The sequence below is a fragment of the Thermothelomyces heterothallicus genome (assembly GCF_042370625.1).
Source record: "Thermothelomyces heterothallicus CBS 202.75 unplaced genomic scaffold P884_scaffold_1, whole genome shotgun sequence".
Taxonomy (NCBI): domain Eukaryota; kingdom Fungi; phylum Ascomycota; class Sordariomycetes; order Sordariales; family Chaetomiaceae; genus Thermothelomyces; species Thermothelomyces heterothallicus.
The window spans coordinates 1,681,679-1,702,773 of record NW_027192562.1 but is presented as its reverse complement, the minus strand read 5'-3'; the positions used below and the strand labels follow the sequence as shown (position 1 = coordinate 1,702,773).

The 21,095-nt window shown below is 56.8% G+C and overlaps 7 protein-coding genes across 7 annotated transcripts; 5 read left to right on the top strand and 2 right to left on the bottom strand.

Annotated features, from left to right (window-relative positions):
• Nucleotides 1-844: 844 nt before the first annotated feature.
• P884DRAFT_190960 (cell division protein anillin-domain-containing protein) lies at nt 845-5,168 on the top strand (the record flags this gene model as incomplete). Its single annotated transcript, XM_069437559.1, has 3 exons — nt 845-949; nt 1,021-3,850; nt 3,916-5,168. The coding sequence occupies 3 exons, from the start codon at nt 845-847 to the stop codon at nt 5,166-5,168; spliced, it is 4,188 nt and encodes a 1,395-aa protein (XP_069301820.1).
• A 109-nt stretch (nt 5,169-5,277) lies between these two features.
• P884DRAFT_7988 (uncharacterized protein) lies at nt 5,278-6,145 on the top strand. The gene has a single exon (XM_069446096.1). It carries the CDS (start codon nt 5,386-5,388, stop codon nt 5,935-5,937), a length of 552 nt encoding a protein of 183 aa, XP_069301819.1. The 5' UTR covers nt 5,278-5,385; the 3' UTR covers nt 5,938-6,145.
• Nucleotides 6,146-6,171: 26 nt separating this feature from the next.
• Nucleotides 6,172-7,198, bottom strand: P884DRAFT_191063 (uncharacterized protein; the record flags this gene model as incomplete). Its single annotated transcript, XM_069437567.1, has 3 exons — nt 6,172-6,473; nt 6,602-6,794; nt 6,899-7,198. 3 exons carry the CDS (start codon nt 7,196-7,198, stop codon nt 6,172-6,174), a joined length of 795 nt encoding a protein of 264 aa, XP_069301818.1.
• A 390-nt stretch (nt 7,199-7,588) lies between these two features.
• Nucleotides 7,589-9,241, top strand: P884DRAFT_305075 (uncharacterized protein; the record flags this gene model as incomplete). The annotated part of the gene is made up of 3 exons (XM_069445086.1): nt 7,589-7,869; nt 8,024-8,126; nt 8,257-9,241. 3 exons carry the CDS (start codon nt 7,589-7,591, stop codon nt 8,842-8,844), a joined length of 972 nt encoding a protein of 323 aa, XP_069301817.1. The 3' UTR covers nt 8,845-9,241.
• A 2,189-nt stretch (nt 9,242-11,430) lies between these two features.
• On the bottom strand, nt 11,431-14,012 carry P884DRAFT_7936 (STE like transcription factor-domain-containing protein). The gene is made up of 3 exons (XM_069446093.1): nt 13,718-14,012; nt 12,004-13,639; nt 11,431-11,928 (listed from the first exon to the last, which is right to left on the bottom strand). Exons 1-3 carry the CDS (start codon nt 13,836-13,838, stop codon nt 11,652-11,654), a joined length of 2,034 nt encoding a protein of 677 aa, XP_069301816.1. The 5' UTR covers nt 13,839-14,012; the 3' UTR covers nt 11,431-11,651.
• A 2,115-nt stretch (nt 14,013-16,127) lies between these two features.
• P884DRAFT_253669 (uncharacterized protein) lies at nt 16,128-16,496 on the top strand (the record flags this gene model as incomplete). Its single annotated transcript, XM_069440822.1, has 1 exon — nt 16,128-16,496. A coding segment is annotated over exon 1 (211 nt), but the record flags the coding sequence as incomplete, so codon positions are not given.
• A 1,147-nt stretch (nt 16,497-17,643) lies between these two features.
• Nucleotides 17,644-19,724, top strand: P884DRAFT_305067 (uncharacterized protein; the record flags this gene model as incomplete). Its single annotated transcript, XM_069445085.1, has 9 exons — nt 17,644-17,703; nt 17,988-18,042; nt 18,160-18,200; nt 18,235-18,274; nt 18,463-18,623; nt 18,805-18,825; nt 19,190-19,235; nt 19,288-19,307; nt 19,350-19,724. 9 exons carry the CDS (start codon nt 17,644-17,646, stop codon nt 19,674-19,676), a joined length of 771 nt encoding a protein of 256 aa, XP_069301814.1. The 3' UTR covers nt 19,677-19,724.
• Nucleotides 19,725-21,095: the final 1,371 nt, after the last annotated feature.

The window sequence follows — 21,095 nt, the reverse complement described above, 5'->3', positions numbered from 1 at the left end:
ATTTCATGCCCAAGATGCAGGCAACACAATCTCGTGTCCTTGATTGGTTGTCTTCTCTGCCCGCCGAGGGCTGTGAGCCGCGCGAAGCTGGGCACAGCAGGGACGGGAAGGAGCTGAGTGGGGTTTCGCAGCGCCCTGGGCCAGGGACGGACGGGTGCCGAGAGGGCGGCTTCCTGCTGAAGGGTTGCCTAGCAACGGGACCAAGGTGCGCACGAGGGGCTGTTAGACTTGTTTACTTAGCTGGGCCAATCAGGGGAGCGGCTGGCCGGTTGCACCGCACCTCGAGACACTACAGAGCACCCTTAAACACCAACACGGCACGGATCTGGCCAGAGGTGCAGTCGTGGTTGACTTCACCTACGTTCTCTCGCTCACCACTGTCGGTGTCCGGTTGTAGCTGTTGCGCGGTTGCTTGCGGTCAGCATTTCTTTGTTGTCGCAAGCCACTTGATACCCCTCCAAACACCAGCATCAGTCATCCGAACCGGTTGTGGCTGCGCCGTTGAGCTCTCTTCCCGGCTTTTTGATTTTTTTTTTCCTAATTGGTGTTTTTTCCCCCGAAAGTTTGTTTGCCTGTTTGCTTATCACCTGTTGTGCGCTACGCTCGATTCAAAGAAACGATTTGAGGCGCTTGCAGGAGCAAATCAAAGCAACTGCAAGACCAAAAGCAACGCAGGCACGGCCAACCAAGGCTTTTCTATTTTGAGCATGACAATCGAGGAACCAGTATGTACCGACTTTGCAACATCCACTCAAACAAGACCGCCAGGCTTGCATGGGCCGAGTTCTCGAACTAACACTGTGGTTTCCAGGTGCAACCTCTGCGTCTCTCCAGGAATAGCGCAATGCCTTCCCCAGCAAAGGTCAGCAGCGCAATTCCGCGCCCGCTCTCGGAGGTATCGCCGACCGAAAAGCGGCGGAATTCGCCAAGCTGGAACCAGACCACCAAGGTAAGCTCAACACATCGCACCAATGGCTAGTCAGGAGACGTAGGCTCACCTGTTCCTTCGCAACGCGCCAGAAAATGACATTTACCGACTCGTCTCCATTCCAGTCGTCCCCCTTGGACGGCACCACCACGTCCCCGCGCATGTTTTGGCAGAACCGCAGCTTCAACTCGGAGAACAGCTACAACAGTAGCACCGGCTCGCCATCGCCCTGCCGACGGTCTTCCATCGAGCGTCTGCAGAAGGCTTCCCGCGTCAAGAACAGCAACATTCTCGCCCTCGAGCACAAGAACGAATACGACCCGACCCGGGTGCCCCATCTCGAGCGCCCACTGGCTAAGGTCCAGAGAAATGCATTTGGCCGCCCTGGCACCACCGGTCCCCGCCCGGAGAACCGTCCCTTTGGCCACCAGAGAAGCGAGAGCAAGACCGGCGTCGCTGCGTCGAGCCCTTCTAAGGCTTCGCCCGGCCCCATGAGCCAGCCGGTGCGCCCGACGACACCCAGCAAAGATCAGCCCTCCCCGATGAAGTCGTCGCTGTCGAGCCGCTTCAAGAGCAGCTTCGACCCGGAAACAGGCACCTGGACAGACACATCGGGCGACGAGCGGACCCTCCCCGAGGGCAAGTCGCTTCACCGTCACCAGAAGAGTGTCACGTTTGACGCCGCTCCTCCCCAGGTCAACGAGTACGAGATGGCCACTCCGGATATCTCCTCGATTGGGAGCAACTCGAGAGAAGGCAGCTACGACTCGGAGGAGGAAGAGGATGACGACGAGCACTACATGTACCATGGCGGCGTCGACCCGGATGACAGCTTCGACGCCTCGCTTGAGGATACCGACAAAACCCCCGTCATGGGCCCGGACGAGTGGAGGCAGGACAGCCATGATGATTCCTTTGAGCGGAGTAGTCCCATGCCTGAGGAGCACTCTCCCATGCGGAACCCGCTTCATCATCGCCGCACCAACTCATCCAACTCGAACAGCGAGAGCCGCCCGTTGCCGCCTCTCCCGGGCATGGGTTCGGCCGCTAGGAGCTTGCCTTCGCCTCCGCCCGCTTCTAGCACTTCGCCCGAGTCCCATAGCATCGGAAACGGCAGGATGCCGCTCGAAGAGCGCCTGAGGCTCATGATGCTGTCCGACGACGGAAAGACGGCGGCCGAGCAACAGCGGGAACGCCGCATGAGGCGCGCCGGCGCTCGCGAGCGCGCAGAGAGCCAGACCCCGGAGCGCGAGAGCAGAAGCCCCAGCGCACAACCCCATTCGGACTACGAAGAGGAAAACACGGTTGGCGAGCTGTCGGGTCTTGAGGAGTACCAGCTCCCTCCCCGCATCTCCCGCGAGTCGATCCTCCGCCGTGTGAACGGGAACAAGGCACTCGACCGCGAGCCCGATTATCAGTCTTCCTCTCCAGCGGGCGCTTCGGGCGCCGAGCAAGTCCTTCAGTACGATCCCGACGTGCCCATTCCAAGCACCGAGGACGCTATGATGGATGAGCTCTCAGACGGGGGCAGCGTCATCATCAAGCGCGATCTCGAGGGTATGGACTCCGAACTTGACTCGATCGCGGATATGTACCAGCGCTCCGAGTCCCTGGATGATCATGATGAAAATGATCACGAACAGAGGCCGTATGACGACGACAGCGAGAGCCAGTACTCGAATGATGAAAAGCTGCAGAGCGGCGAGAAACAAGAGTCAGATGGTAGTGACCACGTTCCTACCCCGCGGGGCACCACTCCCACGGAGGAACCTCCCACGGTCGCTCAAGACCAGGAGGTCCGCGCTTCGCTTGAGCTTTCCCACCGCAATGAGCAAAGTGACTTCTCCAAGGGCGTCGACTCCTGCGTGCTTGCCAAGCCCGAGGAACAACAACTCGCTGCAGAGCCCGAGAAAGCGAGCATGGCCGATGCTCAGGCTGAGGAGGAACGTCCTATCACACCCGAGCAGCAACTGACCAGGTCGCTCACCAAGCCCGAGTATGATGGATCGGGCTGGGGCGAGCCTGAGGAAGGGTCTGATGAACCGGGCACTCCCGAATCCGTCATTCACCATCCGGTTCCGAACAGCGAGGATGAGGCCGCCCGACAGTCTCCTGCTATTCCCGAACAGCTGGCCACCATCAAGTCGGCATCTGGCTCTAAGCTCAAGACCCGGCCGTCTGCCACCCCTTCGGACATCGCAGCCATGCGGGAGGCTCGCCGCCAGGTCAGCCGCGAGGTTCCGCCCATTCCTGACCGACATCGGAACCGCATCTCGCGTGACATGGAGCCCGAAGCTGGCGAGGCCACCGGCGAAGACTTCCTGGAGCGCCATCCCAGTTTCAAAAATCGCAGCTTGACGCTGGATCTCGACCTCGGTCTCAGCCTTGACCAAGATTTCGACCGGGTCATAGAGGCTCAAAAGGTTGCGTTCTTCCACCAAGTTCCTTTAATCCCACCCTCGACGACTGCAGCCGGTCACTTCCAAGCGGAAGAGGAATCGGCGGGATATGAGTTGCCTCGCACAGCCACTGCAAACGACTTTGCTAACCTTTCTCAACGCAAACAGCGCGGATACCTGATGCGACAGAACACCAAGATGGTCACGGCCAGTGACAAGGACACTGACGATCGCGGTTTCCGGTCGGCGGGTAACTCGCCCGTCAAAGCGGCTCGACCGCAATCCTGGACCGTCGAGCCATGGGGCAGCGGGCAACGGAAGCGCAGCTACCGGAAGCGGCACCCTGTGACCGGAGGACCTGTTCCGCCGCTGCCCGGGCAGGAGAGCAACGCCGCTGCTCCTGGACATGCTCACGAGGACGACATGGCCAGTATCGAGTTGGCCACCGAGGAGAGCGGCGAGAGAGGCCGGCTCTTTGTTAAAGTGATGGGAGTCAAAGACCTTGATCTGCCGCTACCCAAGAGTAAGCTAGAGAAACCTCCCCGGCGCTCACACACACGAAGCAATCCCACTAACAACAAGTGCCAGACGAGCGCACCTGGTTCAGCTTGACCCTCGACAACGGCGTCCACTGCGTGACAACAGCCTGGCTCGAGCTGGCGCGCAACGCGCCCATCGGACAGGAGTTCGAGCTGGTCGTGCCCAACGACCTCGAGTTCCAGCTCACGCTCAACGTCAAGCTCGAAAAGCCCAAGCCCGCCCCGGTCAGCAAAAAGGCCCTGCCCTCCCCAACAAAGACATCCAAGCCCAAGACGTCGGCCTTTAGCCGCGTCTTCGCTTCTCCCAAGAAGCGCCGCGAAATGGAGCAACGCCAAAAGCAGCAGGAAGAGGAGGAGCGGCTCGCCGCCCAACGCGAGGCCCAGGCGCGGCAGATGATGCTCAAGGCCTCCCAGCAGCCCACCGCATGGGATCTTCTCAGCCCACTGGCGGCCGAGGACGGCAGCTTTGCGCGCGCCTATGTTTGTCTCAAGGAGCACGAGTCGCGCTGCTTCGGCCGGCCGTACCAGGTCGAAGTCGCGGCTTTCAACGAGTGGGCGACCGAAGATGCCACGTTTGCGTCGAGCGTCAAGAGCAAGCGGTCCAACACCAACTCCAACAACCCGTCGGGCAACGGGCCGGTCCGACGCGCCCCCTACAAGATCGGCAAGCTCGAGCTCCAGCTGCTCTTCGTGCCCCGGCCCAAGGGGGCTACGGACGACGACATGCCCAAGAGCATGAACGCGTGCATCCGCGAGATGAAGGCGGCAGAGGAACGCCTCTCTCGTGGCTGGGAGGGCCACCTCAGTCAGCAGGGCGGTGACTGCCCGTACTGGCGCCGTCGCTACTTCAAGCTGGTCGGCACTAAGCTCACGGCGTACCACGAGGCCACACGCCAGCCCCGTGCCACCATCAACCTGGCCAACGCGAAGCGGCTGATCGACGACCGGCGCACGCTCATGGAGAAGGAGACGACGGGCAAGGGCGGGCGCCGGCGCCGCTCGGCGTTCGCCGAGGAGGAGGAGGGCTACATGTTCGTCGAGGAGGGGTTCCGCATCCGGTTCAACAATGGCGAGGTGATCGACTTCTATGCCGACTCGACCGCCGACAAGGAAGGGTGGATGAAGGTGCTGGGCGAGGTCATCGGGCGAGACAGCTCGGCGGACGGCGAGGACGAGAACGGCGGGGGTGGCAGGGGCATGAAGGGCAAGTGGTGCGAGCTCGTTCTGAAGAGGGAGGAAGCCCTGAAGAAGAGGGCCGAAGGAAGGAGGGTGCATTCGCGGACCAAGAGCATGTACGTGTGAAAGAGCGAGGGGAGAGAAGGCGGACCGGGAGGGGTTACGGTCTTTTTTTGTTTTTCTTTTCTTTTCTCTTTCCTCTGTCACGACGTTTGATGAGGAGCGTGGGAGTTGGGGTTGGCATGATGTTGGATGGATAATGATGCGTTGATGCTGATGTTGTTGGTGCTGGAGGAACGGCCGGACATGGTTAGTCATGTGGAGTTTGTGAGTGTCTGGACGTATGGGATATGGGGCTATGAAGGAGGATGACGATGCTTTCGAGGGCGAAGACGGGACGGGCTGGGGGAGAACGACGAGGTGCAGGCGGAAACGCGCGATGGTCATACCACCAGGCTCGGCCAGTCTCTGCTCTGCCGGCGTCCTCCTCCTCTCGTGCTTTTCTGTTTCCTTTTCCTTTTTCCTCCCCTCTTTCTTCTTTCCTTCTCTTTTACCTTTCCCATCGAAGGGGTGGCGTCATCTTGGGGGCTTGCAACGGCCCTTTCCGAGCATCTGTGTCGAGCAAGCGCACTCTGTTTTGTCTCCGCCGCCCGCTCTCTTCTTCTCTGGGTGTGCTGCGCGGTCTGAGTCGGGTTGTCATTCGCTTTTTCGATTCGTTCTCCGGGCTCTGGACTGTTCGACTCGGTTGGACAGAGGAGCACACGATGATGGTTCGAGCTGGCCTGATAATACATACCCAAGGACAGACAAGTTGGGGACTCTTTCGTTACACTTCTCTTTTGTGTACGGAGTTTTTGCTGTAGCAGTCAGTGTATGGAATCTATTTTGCACTTAGAACGGTCGAATATGCTGTGAACTATTATTTAGAACGGTTGACTATCTGCGGGCAAACTACCCAAATCTGCAGGTCACTTCTGTGAACGGCTTTGTCCAAAGCCCGTCCAGGCGAGTGTCTAACTTTGTAGGTGGTCCATGGCGCAAGTGATTCAATTTACACATTCCAAGATTGTCTCGTGAAGGGACTCGACGTTTTTTTTTTTGTTTCTTGTTGCATTCCCAGTCTTTCGGTCTAACTGCGCTCTGGCGACTCCTGCTGCCGATTCCACTCTATACACTCGGCCAGGGTCACGCCTTTGCCCCCGAAGCAGTCCAGAGCGCTCCCGATGGTCAGGTCCACCTTGCCGCCACTCAGCTGCTTCACTCTCTCCAGATCCTCCAGGTTCCGGCCCCCGCCGGCGTAGGTCACTGGGATGCTGCACCACTGTGCCAGCTTCTCGACCAGCTTCTCGTCGATGCCCCGCTGCAGACCTTCGTTGTCGGCCGCGTGGATCAGAAACTCGGAGCAGTACGGCTCTAACCGCCTGATGGAGTCTGAGGTGAAGGCGAAAGGAGCGGGGCGGAGTGGTTAGGTTGTGAGCGGACACGATGATTTAATGAATGGTTTGGTAGAGGCGATAATGGGACCCGGGGGGGGGGGGGGGAAGAGCGAGCTTGCCTACCCTGGTTGACCTCCACGTCGGTGATGGTCTGCCACTTATCCATGGCGACGAACCACCTGTCCTCGCCGCCGTGCCGCCGGCAGCTGAGGTCGATCACCAGCTTGTTCTTGTCACCGCCGAGGGCTTCAAGAACGGAATCCAGGCGGCCCTGGGAGAAGGTCCCGCCGGGGAAGAGGAAGGAGGTTATGATGACCTAAATTTAGACGACGGAGGGGCATGATTCGGTCAGTCGGGTCAGGAACACAATGAGAATGGATAACGTAAAACATGAACAGAAACGCAAGCCCGTCCGCTCACCTTCTCAGCACCGGCATCAATCCATTCCTTGGCATTGGAGTCGTTGATGCCGCCGCCGACCTGCAACCCTCCGGGCCAGGCGGCGAGCGCCTCCCGCGCGGCATCCTGGTTGCCCGGGCCGAGCATGATGACGTGGGCGCCGGTGAGGGCATTGTCGCGGTACAGCCTGGCAAAGTGCGCGGGCGGGTGCGGCGAGACAAAGTTTGTCTGGAGCGAGCTCGTCTTGCTGTCCAGGGTGCCGCCGACAATCTGCTTGACCTGCCCCGCGTGGAGGTCGATGCAGGGACGGAACCGTGTCATCTTGGCCGACGGGGGGGTTGTGTGGTATTTTCTCTTTGATCGGAAGCGAAGCCCCTCCTCACCAGAATCCAAGGGGGGTCTTGTTTTAGGCACTGAGAGCCCCCCCCCCCAGGTGCCTGGATTATGGCGGGGCAAGAGCCCCGCGGTCGCCGGCCCCTGGAGGGGCTGCGCTTGGCACTGCACTGTTACGGAAAGTCCCTCGAGTTGGTTACTCGCTGCGCCTGGCGATAAGATAACCGACGCCAGCCAGCCATTGAGGTCCCATGGAATTTTTTAAGCCAACCCGAAGCTCTGCGAATCGAGCAAGTCTGTTGTTGACCTGATCCGTCTCTCCTATACCGCATTTGTTGACAAGCATAACTGTTGAGTGCACAAAATACCTCTCTCACAATGCCAGGGCTGCTTGGCAAACGCAAATCACGATCCACAGAGGAGGAGCCAGACGCGGCCGTCAACGCACAGGAGCTCCTCAGGCGGCACTTTGAGGCGCGCTTCAAGCCGCTCGACATCGCCGCCCGCGCCGCGCCCGCCAAGCCCACCGCCCACAACGATTCCCGCGGCGACGACAGCGATGTTGGTCGTGATGCCCGCGATGGCGAGGCCGATCTGGACGAGTCCGACTCGGAATGGGACGGCATCTCGGACGACGACAGTTCGGGAGGGGAAGGTTGGTGCAATCTGGCTACCTGGACTTTTCCCCTTCTCTTCCTTCTTTTTTTCATTCTGCTTTCCCTCCAGCTTCCTTACCCTTTTCAACATACAATATGTCCTTCCTTGAACCACAGAAATAGGAAGGGAATAAGAGGCAGGATTTGGCTGACAAAGGAGGATAGAGACGGAAGCACCAGCCGTTGAAGTGGTCGACCACACATCCACTGTTTCAACTACGAGCGCGAAAATGAGCAAACAGGAACTCAAAACTTACCTCGTAAGGCTGACCTCTCGCCCACGCATCCTCCGGATGGATTCTTTTTCATTTTTATTGAAGCGAGAGATTCACGAAGAGAAAATGAACCAACGGTGTTGCTGCACGGGATTGCTGCTGACGCTTGGCCCAGTCTTCTCGCCCGCCCGATCCAAGCCGTACGGCGGCACAGCCGACGGTCAAGAAGACAAAAACACAGACCGACGAAGACCAACCCGAGGACAGCGCCGCTTTGCTGGCCAACGACCTTGCCCTGCAGCGGCTCATTGCCGAGTCCCACATCCTCTCGGCTGCCGGAGCGAACCCTTCCCACTGGCAGTCCCAGCACGCCGCCGGCACCGCCACCAACTTGCGCCCCTTCGCCGCTGGTCGTACGGCCCGCAAGACCACCGACATGCGCATTCAGGCACTGGGCGCAAAAGAGAGCATTCTCACCCAAGCCAAGATGCCCATGTCGATGAGGAAAGGCATCGTCAGCGCCGCTGCGGCGAAGGAGGAGAAGAGGAGGCGAGAGGCACGCGAGAACGGCATCATTCTCGAGCGCGAGGTCAAGAAGACCAAAACGACGAAAAAGAAGGGCAGAGGTGAGAGGCCCGTTGATCTGCCCGCTGTGGGTAGAATGAGAGGCGCCGAGCTACGCGTTAGCGCCAGGGAGGCGCGGGCCATTGCTGAGTCGGTGAGAGGGCCCGCAGGCAAGGGGAAGGGCAAGAGGAGGAGGTGATCATGCCTGCGACTTTGCTGCTCACCCACCCGTCATCAAGGCACAAGGAACTCTCCCCTGCACACCCAAGACTTACAGCATGCTCGACACGGCATGCGTTGGCCAAACCACCTGAGGGAAATCATTCGGGGACTCGTTACCACCAAGGTCCATGCCCAGTCGGAACTCGGTCGGGAGGCACCCGCGGACAAAGGTACGCAGCAAGGCCGAATGACCCTCGGGGTTGGCCGCGCCGCCGTATCCTGCGCCTCAACCTCGGATTCCTGACTGAGCCTTTTCCTGGGCACTTGGCAAGGCCAAGGCCAAGATTATGAATTTGAACGTGTACGAACGACCTGAGAGATAAGCTCCGATGCCAAGGCTACCGAATCAACACCACGACCTTCCGTCGACCACGCAACTAGCCAACCGGTCATCACACCGGGCCGGCTTCGCCTCATTGAACCCGGGAGGCTCAACCACTGACCGCCCGGCCAAGGCATGTGTCTTCGCCAAATCGGTAATGTGGCTGCTCATTGGCGTTACCTTCACCATCCGGGTGCCTCTCCCAATGTGACGACTACCGCGCCAGCGTGTTCCGCTCTCTTGACATCGGCACCCAGGTTACTAGAAGTCTCTGGCTTCAATTGTAAGCCGGGCTGCCCTGGCCATTGCGACACGAGAACGGAGCCTGCATAGTGCGCCGTAAACCTTTATGGGTATTTGAGTCAACCACAATTGTGACACGAGGTTACCGTTACATTACCTGTACCGTGCTTGACAGAGTGCAAGAATCAGAGCTGTCATCGTGCCTTGCGTCCACACCTGTGCCTTTGCGGGCCAACCAACTGTCCACAACTGCAAGCCACCAAGGGTATACGAACAAATTCGCTCCGTGCCGCTGCGCTGCGCGTGTATGTATGTAATGTACATGCATACCTCTGTAATGCGGACCTTCTCCCGGGGGGTTGGTTGCCTGGTTGTTCTTGCTGGGCCGTACAGCCCGGTCGCCGGACCGAGACCACATTCTCGGCCGCGCCCGGGCCAGGAGACCAACAAAGACCAGTGAACAGGGAGACGAGCCACTGGAGCTAGACGAATCAGGAGCCCTCACCTCCCACAACGTATGTACATTGTACTGTACATACATACATAGAAGTATCCGTACACCCCTCTCCCCCTTCTCCCTCCCTCCCTCCAGCAGCCTTGGGACTCAGCTACCTGCGCCGGCCAGCGGCCATCTCCCCCCCCCCCCCCCCCCCTCCTTCTTTTCTCGCCCGCCGGGCCACCAAGACACCTCTCTTTATTCTCTCCCTTGGCCGCCATGGCCATGGCCTGCCCCAATCTCGATCTGGCATCGTCCGGCAGCTTAGCAGATCGGGAGACCGGCTGTTGCGGACGAGGGTGCGGATACTTCCTGCTCTGTCCACGTTGCTATTTGTCCAAGTAAGTATATAACGTTACATGTATCTATGTATGTACGTACATAGGTGCATCCATATATAAGGTACATTTTGATCGATACACACGCAGACCCACATCGCAGACAGATTGGATTAGAACCACTTGTAGTGGCGCTCGAGGTTCGATTTTCGTCTTTGCGAATACTCGCGACCTTCATATCACATTATACAAGAGAGATCAGAGAAGGTGATCGGGAAACTGCCGGTGACACTGTTCGAGAATCATTAACATGGCACATTCGGACCGCGTAGAATCGAATCACTAGCAGATTGAGAGAGGGTTGGTTTCTTTTCTTTTTTTTTTTCCGTTTCTCCAAAAGCATCAATTGCCTCGCCAGCCGAGGTTGGTATCTCTCAGGCACCGGCCACCCGAAACAACTCGCGGTCCATCTAACGCGTCCGCATATTAAAACGAACCAGAGAGAAAAAAAGGACAGAAAGACAAAAAAAGCCAGAAAGAGAAGACAGGAAAGAGAAGACACAAAAGACCAAGGCTATATATACAAAGCCATATTTGTCTTTCATCCTCCCTGGTCCTCACCGCAAACACCCTAGGATTCGTGAAGCGGGGCAAGACAGGACCGCCTATCTCAAACCCCTTTCCCTTCCCCTTTTCCCCATGTCTTAGCGCCTCCCATCTCTAGCATGAAGTCCACCCATCCGCCTTTTCCCAGGCCACGCTGCAATGCCTCCCTACATACAGAAAGAGCAACGGAGGTTGACACAAGAAAAAAATGACGACGTGTAACATCGCTGATGCCGTGTTCTTCCAAGTTCATCGTCTTCTCCGAGTCCGGAAAAAAAATCCCAGCGATATGATAGAATACCGAGGCTCTTAAGGAACCGAAAGCAATAGAGAACGCAAGTAAAGAAGATAAGGAAATGTCAGTCTCTCCCTCCTGACAGTAGATGTCTCGGGCCATAGCCAGTCCAGCCCCAAATTAAGCCAAGCCACCTGCGTTGATGGCCTGTGGTTGGCTGAGGGTCATTGGCATGCTCAGCGTCTGGAGGCTGTTGAACGTTTGGGTTTGGCCTAGACTTTGGCTATTTGTGGGGGCAGCATTGCTTGAAGTGGCATTGTTGTTGCTGTTGTTGCTGTTGTTGTTGCTATTGCTGCTGTTGGTGTTGCTGTTGGTGCTGTTGTTGTTGTTGTTGCTGCTGCCGCCGTTGTTGCCGCTGACAGCCGCGTCAAGCGACGTGGCAACATAGCCATTCTCGGACGTCGGCGAGGCATCATCAACCGAAGACAACTGGTCTTCACCGGAGTACTGCTCCTCCTCGCCGGAATGGAGGCTGCCCTCGGCACCGTCATTCCGATCATGGGTACGCTTGTGCCTATAAGGAGATCGCACGTTAGTCGCTGCTTCAACCGAACCAAGGATAATACGGTCGGCTTGGGAGTGTGTTGTGCAGTGTTGATGTGTTGTGACTTGGCCATCTCTCTAGGGTTGGATCCTTGGTCCGCTCTTGGCGTGCCACTTGCGCAACACTGCTGCTCAACTTCCCAATTGTCGACTGACAAAGGAAATGATACACCAAGGAAATGTGGGGGGCATACTGTGCTAGGTTGTCTGATCGGGAGAATGCCTTGCTACAATAAGGGCAGATGTAGGGTCTTTCCTGGGTGTGTGTTCTCACGTGTCTGGAGAGTTTGGTCAGATATGCAGTGCAGGCGGTTCGGACGTTTGACAAACGAAAGGTAGTCCGGGGTCCTTACCGCTTCAGATGTTCCAACCTCTTGAAGAGACGACCACATGAGGGAATGGGGCAGGTGTGGGACTTCTGAGGATAGGGGCCAAGTTCCATGACCGTTGCGGACCGGGCTCTGCGTACCACATTGGGGCCACCGTGCATCATGGGCCGTGGCTCGTTCAGCGGAGTTAGTTCGTCAACCGGCAAGGGAGAGTAGTCGTGTTGGTGAAGGGCCATTGGGTTAAGAGCAGGGCTGCCCTCCACTGTTGAGAGCGGCGTCCCGTGGCGCGACAGCTCGACCACTTCCTTGTGTTGGGCCATCGAGTTGTTGTTATAGGTCACGCCCTGGGGCGAGGTGTCTCCACCGGACTCCTCGCCCTCGGCAACGGGGCCAACCGAGACGGAAACCGATCTCCTGAGGTCAGAGGGACGGTGGGTCGCAGCAGAAGCTGCCGTCATGGACCCACTAGTAGCCGACAGGGAGGGTGGAATGGACGAACGGCGTCTTCTCTGCTTGTACGTCGGCGAACCCTCGATAACGGAGGAGTAGACATTGTTCGACCCGTAGCTCCGGGGGAACGAAGGGCCGGCTAGATTCGACGGAGGGAGGTGGATCATGCCGTTGAGGGCGCCGACTGGGTTGAGGTCTGGGATGGCGCTGTACAGGCCAGTCTCCTCGTTGGCAATGTAGGCGGGCTCGCCGCTGATGGCAAGCGCCTGCTGCGGGGGCGTCAGAGGCTCGAAGGAGAGGCCTCTTTGGCTGTAATCCTCATAATGCGAAGACACAAAGGACGGGGCAGGCGAGTACTCCAAACCAAAGGCGGGCATGGATGTGTGTCGCTGGTGCGTATGCGCCATTGGCACGCCATTTTGATTGTATTGGACGCGCGAATACTCCGGTTCCCGCTTGATCACCGCCTGAGATTGTGACACATTCGGGGTCATTGCCATCGACCCGTAGGGCGTCATGGAGTCCAACGCATCCGACATCGGAGTCATCGCTTGTGAGATTGGGGGCATTGACTGAGGCAATGACTGAGGAATCTGCTGAGGCATCATCTGGGGAGGCGGCATCGAGTCGACCGGCGCCACGACTGACGAGGTGTCTTGCTGCTGGGAAAAGGAGAGCGGCTGCGGGTTGAAGGACGACGAATTCGCCTGCTGAGCTTTTGTGAGCTGCTCGTACAGCGACTGCGACGAATCGAACTGGAACGAGAGAGCCGGCTCGCTGACGGCGACCGTCGTCGCCTCTTGGCCCATCTTCTCCCTTTTCAGGTCACGCTCGAGAGCGTCCAAGAAGAGGCGGTCATGAGGGACGCTGTACCAGTAGAAGACCTTCTGCTTCTTCTGCGTCCGGATGCAGTTGTTCTTGTAGAGAAAGTCGAGGAAAGGGCTCTTGGGCTCTTCGAGCGTCGCGTCGGTTCCGGACTTGAGGTTGCGGAGATCTGAGAAGATACCCTCCTCGAACTTTTTCGAGTTCTTGACCGGCCTGCCGAACGCCTGGAATCGGAACGACAGGCATCGAACAATATCTGTACCGGAAATGTGGAACAGGTTGTTCCAAAGCACGCAGGAAACGTACTCGCCAGTCGGCAGGAGGAACCGCCGGATGTATTGGTCGGGGGACCAGTCAACTGGCGCCGAGAGGAGAAAATACTTGACTGCAGGCCCGGGTTAACACGTGCTCTCACCTCTCTTTCCCCCCATCGCCACTCTAGACGCCCGCCACCAGCACTTACGATTGTCGACCTGTTGCAGAGCTACCTGAGCATCGTGTGGAAGCGATTGCTGAGCCTCAGCGCTCAGCATGAACGTCTCTGGAATCTGTTGTCCGGCCATTGTTGCATTCTGGGTGTACATAACGCGACAGCGACAGGTTGTGGTTCGATCGCTCGGACGCGGCACCCTCTTGTCGCTGTATGCGAGTGGTGACGACCAGCGGCTGGCGACAAAGGCGAGGAGTCAACACAGTTGAAATGCGACCTTGAACCCAGCAAGGCACGGGTGTTCTCAGGCTCTGCCTGCGAACGTATAAAGCGATTCTTTTGTGTTTATAGATCGAGATCTCCGAGGCCAGCCCGTGACATAGGAGAAACTGCCCAGCTCTTCAATCCTTCCCCAAGATTGCCTCGAAGCGAAAGCGAAAGTCCGGGGTAATCGACAACCCGTGCGAGCTAGTTGTGCCGCGGTGTGGCGCGGTCGAGGACGAATGTTGGTTCGGTGCGCTCGCGGGCAATCGGCCAAGAAACAATGGATGAATGAGAACCCCACAAGGTTCTTGGTTTTTGAAACGAAACCGATTGAGGAAATGATGCCCAGATATCGATGTCTATCAAACAGGCTCGGCGAGCTGCTCAACAGGGTGCGTGGCGGCACGAACGGTGGCTGCGACGCGAAATGTCGGACGCTTGGAAAGAGAGCGCGGCGCTCGGGCTGCTGCACGAGGGACGAGGTGATTGCCTCTGGGATCCTGATCGGTAAGAAAAAAATAAGAGGAACTGGCTGTGCAGTGCGCGAAAGGACACAATACACAATGAGGCAGGAGAGAGAATAAGGTAAATCCTCCTGCGACACGTCCAGCAAAAAAGGGGGAAAGAAGAGAGGGGGGCCACGAAGAGGAGGTCTTTGGAAGAAGGATCGCGAGATGGACAGAGAGGGCGGGCGGGCGGGCGGCCCTGGGGGGTTTAATGACTTTGCCCGTCGCTTGCTCGGGCCCCAAGGATCCAGGGTACTTCTGGCCAATGGCTGGGGGCGACCGCAACTTGCAAAAGTGGGTCTCCTAAAGTAGTGCTCCGTTGTGCGAGGGAAGGTGCCCCGCCGGTGTAATCAGAGCGTACTGGTACACTACTGTGATAGAATGGAAGCACGGACTCCACTGCCAATGGATCTGCACCAATTCGGAAGAGTATCCCGGCACAAGCCCACAAACGGTTCCACTCTACATCAGGGCAGCCCGGTGCGAGATTCGGTAGCGGCCACAAAAAGCAGCAAGATTGTCACCAGGATTAGTTACACAGTAGTTAGAAGCTCGCTGCAGGGGACAAGGCATCGGTGGAGGCCGAACAGTCAAGCACCCGCGATGACCGACTCGAAATTCTCCTTTGGCTTGAAGGTTGTCCCTGGCGCAAAACTGGGGGCAGGCCGGCGCCATGACCTTGAGGGACTGCCCGGGATCGCCTCGCCTACGGCTTTTGGGTTGCTCTGAGTCGGTCACCATTGCCTTCGCCGGCCGGGGCAGATGGCAACGCTGGAGTTTTTCACCGGCTTGGGCTGAGAGAAAATGATTGATGATGCTGTGACGGGAGCCAACAGCCCTCTCTGGTGGAGTCCCTCACCATAACTATCAACTTCGGCCCAGCTTGCACGGCACTGCCTTGTACCAAGGCCCCAAGCACGAGACAATGGCTCTAGTTATGAACTGCCGATTGCAAAGAGTACGGACCGTACATACATGAGATCTTCCTTGTGGGTGAAGAGTGCACCCTGGCTCTTGTGATGAGTGCACGCGTCACAAACGGATAAGCGGATGTCTTTACGGATATTTCATCCCTTCTTCCTCCGTGACCGTGGTTTATTCATTGACTCGTTACCGCCTGCCACGGTAGAGCGGACAGGGGCAAAAAAGGTTATACTCTGCAGAACCTTGGTTGTCAATTCAGTCGGGATAAGGAAATTCATGCCGCGTTGTTTCCTTTAGCGAGCAGCCCATCCAGCTTCCCACCATTCATTAATTGACGCGCCGTCGGTGTCAAGCACAGCTTGATCATTCGTCGTGGCGCTCAGTTTTCTGCTTTGTTGAATGATTCTGCGTTCCCCTGAATACAAATGCATTGGCCACGAGTGCGCCGGTCTGTGGAAGCGCTCAGAGAGCGACAGCTGAAGCGGCCGCCTCCCTTGGCCTGGACGGGGTCGCCCGCCCGAAGAGGGCGGCCAGACGAAATTGCTGGCCATAAAAAAAGTAATAATAACTTTACCGGCTATAAGCAGACTAGTACGGTGCAGTTCGGTGCTACCACAGTGGAGGGACATGGGACCTCGTCATCAGCCGCTCGCTGATTGGGCTTCTCGCCAGGCAGTGCCGCCGATGTAGCCTTGTTAATTTCTGAGGCGGCCCTGAAGAAAAAGGGGACGCTGCGTCTCTCTTCGTTGACTCTGTTGGTGAATTCGCCCTCCACGAGCGACAGCGCATTTGCATCGCGTTTTAGCTGCACAAGATGGTAAAGGTCATAGGCTGTACGGATATTGAGAGGGAAATGGATGGGACGACTGGGCAAGGGTCAGTCAGACCTACATGCAACAACGACTCAACCACGTCTTTGTTTGTTTATGCTTCATCAGACATAAGTCCATTGTCTGACGTCGAGAGATTACCCGATATGCCAGCCAGCGGGAGGAGAGAAGGACCGGGCCATCGAGGAAAACTGAGTTGAAGAGGAGCATTCCATTGCCGCAGGGACATATCTTTTCGCAAACATAACATACGGATATAACTACAGTAACTACTAGGTTACGCTCAAACTGCTGCGAAGAGCCTCGCCCTGTCGTTGCTGCAAAAAGTGCGCAGTACGAAAGGTACGGAGGTACGGAGGTACGGAATACAGAGTACGGAGGTACAACGAGTGGACCAAGCAGAATCCTTCCTCAGGCTTCCCGTCCCTGCCGACCGTTGCCCATCGCTTCCCACTTCCCGCAGCTGGCTGTCAGCCGTCGCCGTCTTTGCCCGACTGGGAATCCTAGTCAAGTGCAGCACGCGAGGGGCGGGCGGTGTGCAAGCCACAAATTTTGGGCTGGGCCGTCCCCACCCCGGTCAAATCTGAAACATGCTTCAGAAATAGCTCAGTTGGCAGGCCAGGGATCCACCCCAAATGCTCTTTGGCCCAAGCTGTTCGTTCTCTTGGCGCCAGCGAGAGCAGCCTGGACACGAGCAGCACGCTTACACTACACTTAGACGATGTCAACCGTTGATGCTCCCCGCCTTTTCAGATGGCCTAACGTTAGTTATCGGCAGATCGTTCGATCGTCGCCATTGACTTGCCCCTCCCGAACTCTTCCCCGCAGCAGTGCCACGAGAGGTTCCCAATTTGTTCGCCATGAGCTTACTGGTTGTTAGCTTCTATTTTCTTCCTCTGGCAGATCCTTTCTGGCGTTGCTCAGCCGTACACCAGATTCCTGGACGGCGCAGCGAAGCAATTTCTACTTGTTATGTCGTCGCGAGGATATGCATAATTACCCGGGAACATGTCTCCCCTTCCTCTCTCAACCAAGGAAATCTCCATGACGCTCTTCACTCTGTACAGCAGCCGCGTGTATGCAGAGCATCTTATCCGGTAGGTGGGTACTGCCGCTTGATCACCCAGCCCGGCATTCTGAAACACAAAAACCGCCTGTTTCAGAAGCTTGATGTGTATCGCATATAGAGGGGCATAATCCGTACACTAGTTAGTGTACCTACGGATGCGACCCTCTCTCCACAGCGGCAAACCCCGCTGGTCACGGATCACGGCATGCGGGCTTCGTGCTGCGCAATCTGCCTGTTTTCATCCTTCCCAGTCGAAAGTTTTGCTTTGTCCGTAATGGCAGCAGTGGTGTCCCCCGTACGTGAAGTTGTATCGTGCAGCTCCTGGCGCTAGCTCGATCACGCCGAGAAGTGGGGGAGGCCGTTGATATGTTCGATACGGAGCATCTCTTTCTGCCAGGGACGTGGCGGACTGTCGCCGGGAACTTTGTAAGTTGTCATGTTCTCCCCTCAGAACTGGTCGCTGTTGTTGCCTCCACACCCGATCGTCATCCCTCGATCCACCAGTTGGAAGTAATCCCTGCAACTTAAGGCATGAGTAGCGCAGTTGAAGTTTGCTCTTCATGCCGGAGCCAGTTCAAACTTTGCTGGACCATCTGGCTGAGATCGTGTCCATATCTCTCATCTTGGTGTTTGGAGAGGGATTTCGTCATCTACCCAAGTCCCTGTTTCACCATTTTGGGGTAAAGGAAGCCGGTACCCAATATCCACAGCCCTGCTTTCCGCCCAGCCGCCTAATCGCGGTTGCCAGGCCACCACCGCCGCCTGGTATGTAAGGATTATGCAGGTACGCATCCAAAGAGTTCAATCGACGACGGGGGGCAGAACCGAACAGGGTAAGCAGATGAAAACTTTCGCGTAGCCAAGAAGCTGATTGGTGTTCAGTCCAGGACAACCCTATGGATTCCTTGGCTTTGGATGTTCATGTGCGTACTGAGATAGCTCCTTTGTAATCCGCAGACAACAGTAGATACGCGGCAAATGACGTCTGGCGGCCCAGGTAGGAGGAGCCCGGAGGCCGAAGAAATGGGCCGCTGCGAGCTCAGAGTCGGACGCTCCGCAGTCGCCATGATCATGCCCTATCATATCTGTTCAGATCCCGCGCTGTACGATGATGAAGCGGGCGTGTGACCATCCACTAGTCATCCACTAGTTAAAGCTGAGTACACCATGCAAACCATGCGCCAGGACGGCCGGTAAAGATCCGCTTTGTGCTCTGCGTATTCGTGTTTGATTCATGCAGCGAGCAGATCTCGTGTCGCCCGGATCATCATCCGTCGAGCAACATACCGCTTTTTCCTGCAAGGCTGATGTGCAGCGACGCCGCGAACAGCTATCCAGTCCTCAGCGTAAGGGAGTGGGGCAGAGCTCTGCGGCAACGAGGGCTGAAATCCAATCTTGGAGCCTCGTTAGGTTGATAAAGGCGGGGCAATCTGACAAACTCACCGGCTAGCCGACATGGAAGTGTACTGTGTAATGGAGCATTAACTATAAGGAGTTGGAGCATATGTACCGTAGGGACCTATGTAGTGTATACTATGTGCGTTCTTGGTAAGACAACGCCTATTGTTAGAAATTATTACCCCAGAATGCGCCGTTCCTAGTGGGCTAACGAGATTCGTTCCCCGCCATCCTTCAAGGAGGGGCAAAGAAGTCGGCTGAGAGAGCGCGAACTGATATATTTGTTCACTCGTGGTTCAATTTTCACCTTTTTTTTGTGCTGCCCTTGCTAGCCAGTGTGCCGAATGCCAAGGGTATTAGAGTTCTGAGGTTCTGCTATTAGCAGATCTCGAAACACGCATGGATTTGCTTCGGCTTTACGACTGAGGAGTTCGAAGCAACGTTGTGCTCTCTCTGCACATCCTTCCGTTTTTGTTCTGCGGCTTTGATTGGTGTGCCTGGCGGCCCCTGGCAGCTTCCCTGCATCAGCGCGGCGCTGTTGCACGCCCATTGCGACTTCTGTGCGGAGACTAACTAATCCGTACACATACCGAGTTGCTATGCCACGACCAGGTAGCAACAACGAGGATGGTGTAAGAGTAACCACACCAGGTACACTAATGGACACTAACTAGTGGGCGCCGACAGGATGGCTGACGAGCTCTCCCTTGCAATGCAACCCGATGTTCTACTCCGTATCCCAAGCCGCAGTCGGGCAGTCGCTCGGTCTCATTCTTGAGAGCGGGGCAGACAGGGCGTCGGGGGATTTGCTTGAAGTGGAATTGCCAACCACCGATTTTAGCCTGGCTCGTGCGGCTGCAGAGCGCGAAACAAGCGCCTTCGTGCTGCCCGCGATGGAGCTCAGGGGCTCGGGGAAAGAGATGAAACTCGAAGGCCTTGTCACAGCTTTTTCCAGAACAACGGCTCGCACCTTGAACGATGGGAACGGCTTCCACCACTGAGGACCATGCTTTTCGGAGTATATAGCACACAGTATCCACACGCCAAGTCCTTGTGCAAGTTGTGGCGCGCGAGAGTGTCTGTGCGATTCTGCCGACTTGTGAACAGAGTGGAGAGGTTCGTCGCGTAGACTCAAGTGAAATTATTGAAATTACTAACTAGTTAGTTAGTTATTCGGATCCGTCGGCGTACGTTAGGTTTTTATGGCAGCTGGGGAAAAGCGCCATCATAAACTGTTAGGTGAGAAAATTAGGAAGTACTGCGTCGTACACGTAGTGGACATGCAACTTCAGCTCCGATGTTGACCCTGCCCTGGCGAATCACAACCGAACCATCTGGAGGTCGCTTTCGGGAATCCGCGCCTGAACACCGTGCGCTGATGCCAAGTGCTCGTGCGCGAGTCTCGCCCCAAACGGGCGCACCTTGGACTATGTAATCCGTAATCCGTACTCCGTACGTTTTCCGTATGTGTAGCTATACTTCGTACCTCGTAGTGAGATCCGTACCTCGATTGGTACCTGTACAGTAAGTAGTAGTAACTAGTACTAATTTATCGTGCCTCTTGTCGAGTGATTCCTGATATGTTAGTTCTCTGTGGCGTTGACAACGGCAGGCTTCACTCGAGAAACGGAAAGAACGAAGAGGCAAGCAATGCAGAGTCCTAATCCAGAGAGCCAGATGAACAGAGTGTATCCCGGCATCCTCTTCCGGTCAACTCTTTCGTCGTTCCAGAGCAGTTGGACTTTCTGCAACCTCCTTTCCCTGGCTGCAGGGTCGTGTGCTCCCCGGTAGGTACCTACCTTACCTTGGTTAACCACCATGCAACCAACACTTGTGGTATAGCTAGTGTACAAGGCCATCAACAGTAGATTGACCATATGAAACAAGACACTACGAAAGGCACGATCACCTACAGAGTACGGTGGTGGGCGATTGTCAACCATCCCCGCATTCCCCTTCCTGCGGTGGCCCCCAATGCAGGGCATCAACAGCATCAACGTTGACCTCGGGCGCTCGGACAGCGGAGCACTCCCACGCCAGTGTGGCCAAGCGGCGGGCCCTGTCAAAATAGTTAGTCCCACAGTAACTAACTAGAGTCTGGCCAGCCTCGCCCAGCCATAGGCTCCAGGGGCGTCAGTTCAACCCTTTCTCGCCCTTCTGTCATGGGTCCCATCCCCGTTCGTCGTCTTCCGAATGAGCCGCCCTTCGGGTTGCTTGACAGAAGAAAGGCATGGATCTTCGGGACATCCCTGTCGAGCCTCCTTGCGGAGTTGGCAGAACGACCGTTAAGAATCCTGAATCGCCGACGTTCCGCGCGTGCATAACTACACTAGCTCTCTGGCCGTTAGATCGGTGGCGAAACCCTCCTGAACTCCAGTTCCCTTCATGGGCGTGTTCTGCATTGGTGGGCCCCGAACGAC